Source organism: Octodon degus, unplaced genomic scaffold, assembly GCF_000260255.1.
Source record: "Octodon degus isolate 3935 unplaced genomic scaffold, OctDeg1.0 scaffold00037, whole genome shotgun sequence".
In the NCBI taxonomy this organism is placed as follows: domain Eukaryota; kingdom Metazoa; phylum Chordata; class Mammalia; order Rodentia; family Octodontidae; genus Octodon; species Octodon degus.
The window spans coordinates 7,945,257-7,953,830 of NW_004524613.1; the positions used below are offsets into that span (position 1 = coordinate 7,945,257).

Consider the following 8,574-nt stretch of genomic DNA (forward strand, 5'->3'; position numbering starts at 1 on the left):
TTAATTGCTGTACAAGAAGTGGACTTGTGATTCTATTTACAAACACCATTACAACAAATCATTCTATTCATTAAGAGAATGCAACTATATATCTATCCTAACCACTTTGAATACACAGATACAAAATGGACATTCATTGGTATACTCCATTTTTCCTAAGTTCCTAAAATTTTTAATTTTGAAATCGGGTTTTGCTAAGTCGCCCAGGCTGGGCTTGAACTTGAGATTCTCCTACCTCAGTTTCCCAAAGTGCTTGGATTAAGGTGTGCCTGCCCAGTTAGAACAGTCTTATTAGGGGGTTCTTGACTATTGGGGGGGGGGGTTCCTGATAGGCTTTGGGAGTCCATGCCCCCTTAAATGATGGACAAAGGTGATGTTTATAAGCTGAAGCACATTTTCTGGATATATAATCAACACCTTTCTCTGAGTGAAGTGTAGTAGTTTTAGGAGGTGGGAACCCAATTCAGGAGTTTAAGGAGAAAGTAAAGGTGAGGAGCCCATCTCCCTCCCTTCCCATAAGCCTGCTTGAATTCACCTAAGCCTTTTGATACAGTTTATATACAGACTGTTGATCTAGTCATCCCTAAGCAAGTAGGTGTTGCCTTTTAATTCAGCAACTCATGGTACAGATAGTAATAGTGCATTTGACAATTAGTTATAAAGCAATAGCTGAAGTGTTAACTGATTTAACTCTATATACTTATCATCTCAACAGTTTTTTGTTAGCTCCTAGAAAGCAGGCACCTTCACTTGTACTCTTTCGTTGGTTGTCATCATCTGTTCTTGTGGTGATGGGGACAGCTTCCCTGAACAGAAATGGTAGTGGTATTTATTTATTTATTTATTTATTTATATCTTTTTATGTATTTAGTACAGGGTCTATAGAGTCTCACTGCACAGATCAGACTCATAGTGATCATCCTGTTTTCAGCCTCCCAAGCACTGGGATTAAAGGCTTGCATTCTCAGTCTCAATCTCCTTCTCAGCATGCCTGGGGGCAAGGCCAGCACTGGCTTGGCATGCCAAGAATCGAACCTGGTCCCTGTGTCTGCCTAAGCAGGCACTTTAATCTGCTGAGCTATCTGGCTGGCCAGTAGTGGCTTTTAGAACTGAGCACATCCAGACACCATGGACTCAGGGGCTCAAGGGGCCTTCTGGTTTTGCTGGGAACATTGGTTTCCTTCTTAGGCCCTTGTGTGTGTTAGGAAAGATTTGGGGCAGCCCCCATCAGTGTCCTTTCACTCAGGATGAGCAAGTGAGAAAAACCATTTCTCTGCCTGTGTTTCCTTTCCATGTCTTATGGAAAGGCTGTGCTTGGCCACAAGCGCACACCTTGCCCAGTATGTGGGAAGGAGAGAGAGCCCAAGGTACCATCTGGGGTCAGGCCACATTTAGCCGAGTACTCCTGTGGCCACAGTAACTAAGAGTCCTCTACAACCTCTAGCATATAGGATAAAGGCAGGGCATCCTGGGTAGACAAATAACAAAAGATGCCCAGCATTGTGATCCTAGTGGAAGAGAACTCCCTAGAATGGATGGTGAGAGTGGTGGCTTTCAAATGCCCAGATTTCACCATCAGCCAATAAGCCCTGAAGTATTTGGAGCAAAAGATAGATTCTTCACAAGGTGCAGTAGGACAGGGGCCTAGAACATCAGAAACCTGTTAGAAAGTTTTACATGAGGGTCTTGATTTTAACTAGGCCCCTGGTTGCCACTGAGAGCTGCCATAAATAAATAATGAACTCAGCAAGCATGTACCCATTCTCAACACCTCAGGAGCCAGGCTTACAGAACCAGCTTTCAGTTATGCTCTGTGTGGGGTTTTTGTTTTGTTACTGTTTTTGTTTTTAAGCCTGAGAGTAGCCCACAGTTAAATTAGGAGGCAGGGTGTTTTTACTTAATGACCTATCCTGTGAGACTGTTTTGTGGTGGGCATGTTGTGGGTGTAAACATGCTTCCACCAGCCAGTGGCCTGGAGATGTGTTGCAGCTTGTGGGAGAGACGGCTGGACACAGGGAGCCACATACCACCAGTGCGGATGGCTTGGAGATTCGTGCTGAATTGTGTCTGGAATGAGGTCTTAAGGCTGTTCTTTCTAATCACAGCTCCACTCGCCTGCCAAGTGCATCCTGGACTCTGTATCTTCATTTGTCTAGTTGAGCCTACATGGATAGCTTCCCCCAGGTCTCTAGTTTCAACAAGTGCTCTCCTCAAGGCCACTGCTAGCTCCATCTCCACAAGGTCTTTTCAGTTCCCATGCTCCATGGGGCCTCAGGCCAGAACAGCACTGAGGGACAGGCAAGAGCTTCAGCAGTAGGCAAATTTGGTCTCATTGCTAGCTCTCTAGTAGTCCATCTGAGCCTTTGATTCTCCTAAGCCATAAAAAGAGGATCCACAGAGTTCTTGGAGGATGAAATGAAATAAAGCCAAGATAGCATCCAAGCATAGCATAGTAGTTTCCTTTGCCTAGACCATTTTTAAGGAAAAAATGGTTTTAGCCTGTGTGAAGGACTTGTTGTCTTGATTTACAGAACTAAATCCACAATGAATTGTAGAGCGGAAATCATAAAATTCAGCGCGCCTTCCCTGCTGGAAGGGATTTAATGCATTGTGGCCCAGATTTGATTATTTGAACCTGATGAATAGTAGCAATTTTCTGGCCTGTAAGTGGCTACAGAGCAGCTTCATTATTGATGGGGCCTGTGTCCACAGACGGTGACTCCACAGCCCCAGGAGCCACTGGCAGCAGAGGTTTTCTTTCTTTGCCCTCCACAGCATAATGGTCAAGGAAACTTAAAACTGGCTTCAGAGGAAGGCAGTGTTCCCAGATTTAAAGATGAGGCTGTGGAGTGTGTAGTCAGCCATCTGCCTGGCTTGTCCTGGTGACACACATCTGAAGAGAAATTAAAGTCACTCATTTAAAATCCTTCCTGGGGCTGGTGAGATGGCTCAGTGGTCTAAAGCACCTACTTAGAACCAGCTAAGCTAAGCAAAGCACAGGGACCGCGGTTCAATCCCCCAGCACCACATGCCAGCCAGCCCTGCCCCTTGGTGGGCTGAACTGGCCACACACACACAAAATAAATAAAATAAATAAATAAAAATAAAATAAAATCCTTCCTGCCAGCTACAGCTAGAGCTTCAGGCTCTAGCCTTCAGGCTGGGACCTACAGACCAAATCATGTACATGACAGCTGCCTTTTCCTCCCTGCAGCCTGCAGGGAGCGAGGCTGTGCTGCGTGTGCCTGGTTGTACCGTTTCAGTGAACCTCAGTTAACTTCCCAGTAAGTGCGGTTCACAGTGGCTGGCTGACTGCTCTCATGAACACATCCTTCACATGGACATGCCCTTCTTCATTGTCCCAAGGTGTGCGGGACCTACACAAACTGGGTGCAGGTAAGTAAATGATAAATGCTGGCACCTATAGATATAGAGCAGATGAAAGGCAGTGCTGTGCGGGTGCTCCCGCTGGCAGGTAGCCCAGAGTGACAGGAGCGCTGGCTGGAGATGAGGCTGAGGCTAGACTGGGATGGCCAAAGACCACACTGAGTACTTCAAATCTATCTCATGTAAAGGGGGGCCAGCAGCATTTTAAAAGCAGAAAACAGACATGATCTTGTTATTATTTTAGGAAAATAGAATCTAAAAGCACCATGGAGAATGATGAGAAGGGAGAAAGCAAGGGACAGGCAGGAGAGTCCATAGGTGGTGATAAAGTGAGAGGTGGACAGGAGAGCATGGGGTCTGAACCAGGGCAGCAGAGTATGCGTGGAGGGGACTGGCCTAGTCTGAACTCCTTTGGGAAGTAGAATGGACAGGATGTGAAAGCGCGAAGCCATGTTGAGAACTTAGAGATGACTTGGATAACTGGATGGTTAACTAGCTTGGGTTACTAGATGGGTGACAGTGCCAGAAACTGAGATGGGGAAGTGAGGAGGAGGTCTGGGGTGAGGAGGAGACGGATAATGCATTCAGATGACTCGATGACTGTAATATGCACACACACCCACAGAGAGCTGCTTTCAGCTTCAAAAAATACCGCATGACTTAGGAGCACCAACCCACTTTCCTGACTCCTATAGGAACATTAGTCACAAACAGTGGGACTCTGAGTGACCCTTTGACAGTTAGAATCTAGAACAGACCCTTCTTTTCATTCCAGAGTCACCTTGTAGTTCCAGAGGGGCTGCTTCACAGAGAAAATGTCATATTTAATTCCTTCAATGTATTCATGCTCCCAAGGTGCCCGGGAAACCCTGAGGTCTCCAGGCTGTACTGTGTAACTAGTAAGAGATTAGGTTCAAATCCTGGCTCTGTTACAACCAGTTGAGACCTTTGGTAAGCCCTCTGAGTATCTGTGTCTGTGTTTATAAAATGGGACTCACTGTGCCACTTCATGAGATTAGCATATGCCCATACTGTCTAACACAGGGCCCAGAATAGTGTGAATAATTTGTGGTGCTAACCACTGTTGGTAGTGGCAGTGTTGTCTAGCTACACTATGAGGCTTGTGTATTAGATTTTAACCATGTGTGTCCACAGAAAGAGTGAAGCCTAGTTTGGCTTTTTGTTTGTGTTTTTGTTTCCCTTTTTAGTCGTGCTGGGGATTGAACTGGAACTTCCATCTTGAGCTACATCCCCAGCACCCCCACTTTTTTGAGACAGAGTCTCTTGAAGTCACTAAGTTGCCCAGGCTGAATCAAACTTGTGATCCTTCCAACCTAGCCTCCCAGGAGTTCTGGGATTATAGACTGGTTGAATCCCAGTCTTAAATGGTGTATTTTCAGAGTAATAAACAAAAATAAAATCCTCATAGTTATGGGAGACCTTGCCTGTTCTTTCATTTGCTCACTCATTTAGCAGCAATTGAAGCATTCCAGAGAACACAGGCTAACAGGGGGAACTGACCTGGAAAGACATCACTATGGTAAAGTAGTAGTGGTGTCATAAGGTGCCTGTTTATCTGGGGGTAGGGGCAGAGGAAGGATGCTGCCAGCTGGAATCGGAATAGCAGAGAGTCAGTCAGATAACTGGAGTGTGTTCTTAGGCAGAGCCACACTGCAGGGCAGGGTCTGCTAGGTGGTCAAGGGAAGGAATGTGTGGCTATTGATGGAGGTTGCCAAGGGAAGACCTGGGGCCTGCCCAGATGGGAATGAAGAAAAGCCCAGATGAGGCAGGAGAGATGGTCTCCTTCATGCCATCCGAGGTAGGTTACGTGGAAGCTCAGACCCCTGGTATCCAAGACTTCCCACCAAGGCCACTGGAAGGGTCAGTTGAGGAAAGCAGTGATCTGAGAGATGCCAGAAGTGATGTCATGCTAGGGAGAGGGTCCACGGAAGTGAGGAGGTCCTAGGGGCAACAATTCAGTGTCTCCATCTTTGAATTCTGTAGTGGGCCCCAGTGAAACTAGAGAAGACATCTAGCTTTGAAGTAGAAAGATTGTGCGCTGAAACGGCAATTGGGCGTGGTGGCGCGTGCCTGTAATCCCAGCTCTTGGGAGGCTGTAAACAGGCAGATCACTATGAGTCTGATCTAGTAGTGAGACCCTGAACATCCTGTAGACCCTTCCCTAAAATACAAAAAAAAAAAAAAAAAAAAAAAAAAAAAAAAAAAAAAAAAAAAAAAAAAAAAAAAAAAAAAATGAAGTAGAAAGAGGGACTCTGTCTTGGAGCTGTGGGCGGATCTTAGCAGGTTGCCTCAGCATAGACCACTCACCTGCCCAAGGTGCTCAGGGACTGACTGACTTCTGCTGGCTGCACAGGTACTGCATTGGCATGGCTTCCAGCCCCCAAGGCCCCTACATGCATTGGGTCCTGTTGGGTTTGCCGTAAGCATGAGCTCTCTGCATGGACTCTGCAGCTGTCTGTGTGCAGTTGAGAGACTATCTCTCCTGAGGTGGGGTTTTGTTTGTTTTTCTAATGGGCTAATCTTTTTTATTTTTTGGCCAAGTTATATAAAACAGTTATCACCATAGGGAGACCTTGGACATTACTTTGGCTTTAGATAAGGGGAAGCCCAGCAGGCCAGGGAAATGGCAGCGCTCCTGTTATAGGGAAGCTCAGGCCCCGGGTATCCAAGACTCCTCACCAAGGCCTTCACATCTGCTATCTTGCCTGGCTGGCTAGACATGACTGTGGCAAATAAGAAGGAGTTGGGAGTTGACAAGGCTCTAGATTGGACCTTTGGCAAGGACTTCCCCTTCCCTCACTCCAGCTGTGGTCCTTCTGCTTTGGGCAGTGCATGTGTGTGGGGGTGGGGGTTGATAAGCAGGGAAAGTCCAAGAGTTAAGCTAGCTGGCTGCTGAGGATTGGCAGATTAAATATGAATATTTCTGTCTTCCAGAAGAAGTATGTATGACCCCCCCACAGAGAGAGAGAGAGAGAGAGAGAGAGAGAGAGAGAGAGAGAGAGAGAAACCTGCTTTTTATTCTCCTTAAATAAAGATCAGGGGGCCGGGGAGATGGCTCAGTGGAATAAGCGCTTCCCTGGCAAGCGCAAGGGCCTGAGTTCAGTCCCCGGTTCCGCCAAAAAAAAAAAAAAAAAGAGTTAAATAAAGATCAGGGTGTTACAAAGTGTTCCGCTGCCATGTGCTGGGGCAGCAGAGTGGTAAAGTCCATGGAGTGATTTGCTCCCCAACAAAGGGGTGGACTTGGAACCCATTGGTGCAGCAAGGGAGTGCAGAGCTAGTGGCATCGGCTGTGCAGTCTTCAAAAACAATTGGGAATCCATATTTTATGGCAGTCCTCACAATTAAATTAACAATCAAAACATTACAGGCCAAGGGCAGTTTGCCTGTGAGCCAACCTAGGCCTGTGAGCTGCAGTAGTGACCTAGGCCAGCCAGGCCTCCCTAATGTCATTTCTAGCCTTATCACCCGGAGCTGTAGAGGCCACTAGACAGGAATGGCCTGAATCTGCTCCAGAATCTTGAATGGCCTGAATCTGCTCCAGAATCTTCTCTGGCCTGAACCTCAGTGGCCTGGGGCAGGCCAGGCCCTTCCCAGTGTCCACCTTCTTCATCAGCACCGTGAAGGCCAGGGCTAAATCTGTCGTTTTGAATCAACAGCAGAGCCTTTGTTTCAATCAAATCCCAGTGTATAAAGAAACAAATCACACTGTATAAGGTAGATAAAATGGAGCTGCCCTAGTTGAAGGGGAGTCTGGAGTTCTGGCCAAGGCTGCCTCTGCCCTCCCTGCAGGCACCTCTGCCAGGTGGCACAGAACATGGTGTGGTGACTGCACACCTGCTGGCTCCCTGCCCATCTCCCAGTCCTGGATTCTGTGGTGTGAATGGGAGGAGAACCACACCCAGCCCCTTACCACATTCTGCCCATTCTGCCCATGGGGAGAGCAGTCACCAGAATAGCCGCTGCTTCTGGTGCTTTCCATGCCTTTTTGCCTTCTCACATCAGCCAACCAAGTGTGGCTCACTATTGTATTTCACAGATCTGTGAACCCAGACACAAAGGGGAAGTGAGTTGCCCACAAGGTCCCTAGCCTGGAAAGTGAAAGAGCCCGGATCCTAAGTCCCAGCAAGGAGGCTTCTTCCCCCTGGTATTTCCAGGGCATGCAAGGCCCTTTAGTCAGGCTTGACTGCTCTAAGCAGAACTCTCCTTTTTCTCGCCCTGCAGGAGACAGAACCATCTGAAGCCAGAAGTGCAGAGGTAACAAGGAAGGCCAAGGCTCCTGTTCCTTCTGCCAGCAAGAGGCCCAAGAAGGAGACCAAGAAGAAGCGGTGAAGCAGAGGCCTGAGGAGCCAGGCAGGCCTGGGGGCAGTCCTCCTGGGAATCAGCATCTTGTTTCTTCTCCATCCCAGGCTCGGTGTCTAGAGGCTGTGACGCCCTCTGACCACAAAGATCTAGACAGTCATGACGGTCCCAGGCTTCAGCTGGACAGATAACACTTCCTCCTTCTGCTTCTATGGTGGTTTCCAGCCTGGAGACTGAAATGCCTTGTGAGCAGACACTGCCCAGGGCTTGTTCAGAGGCCAGGTCAGCTCGCTATTACTTACTCACTGTGGCTAGCCAATAGGCACCCACCTTGTGGATTCACGCTACACTTTGGAGTCATTATCTAATGCTGACAAGCACTTCCTCTCCCATTGCTGTGTACCACAGATGTGCTCATCAGTCACTTTCATTTCTGCTGTGTGGATGGAGCCAGACCTCACCTGTGCTAGGGCAGGACATTGGCTGTGCAGTGGTAGTGGTTCACAGGCTGTATCAGTCAGGTCTGAAAAATGCCCTGTGGGAGAGCCAGAAGGCGGCGTGGGTCAGGGCATACCTGAGTTTCCTCCAGCAGGTGGAAGGGTTCTGGCTGAATGAGTACATAGTTCTTGGACATAAACTTTTTGAGCCTCTGAAATAGCAGGCTTGTCAACTTCAGACCAGCTTCCTCAGCCCATTATAACACATCCATTATTTGTTATGCCTTTGACTTCTACCTGTACTCCACCCCTGCCCCTCAGTTTTTTCATTCTTTGACAAGTGAAAAAAAGTTACCTGGGAAAATAAAGGTCAATAAATATTGTGTTTTGCATGCTTAACCTGCTTGTGTGTTGTCTGTTGCTGAGGGGA

The 8,574-nt window shown here is 47.6% G+C and overlaps 1 protein-coding gene across 2 annotated transcripts in view; it reads left to right on the forward strand.

The window, feature by feature from the left end:
* The window catches only part of Manbal (mannosidase beta like), a 33,691-nt gene extending 25,796 nt beyond the window's left edge, over nt 1-7,895 (forward strand). For both annotated transcript variants that reach the window (XM_004630892.2, XM_023714975.1), the window contains exon 3: nt 7,630-7,895. In XM_004630892.2, coding sequence (XP_004630949.1) covers nt 7,630-7,737 — 108 coding nt within the window. In that variant the 3' untranslated portion in view covers nt 7,738-7,895. The remainder of the gene's footprint in view (nt 1-7,629) is intronic.
* Nucleotides 7,896-8,574: the final 679 nt, after the last annotated feature.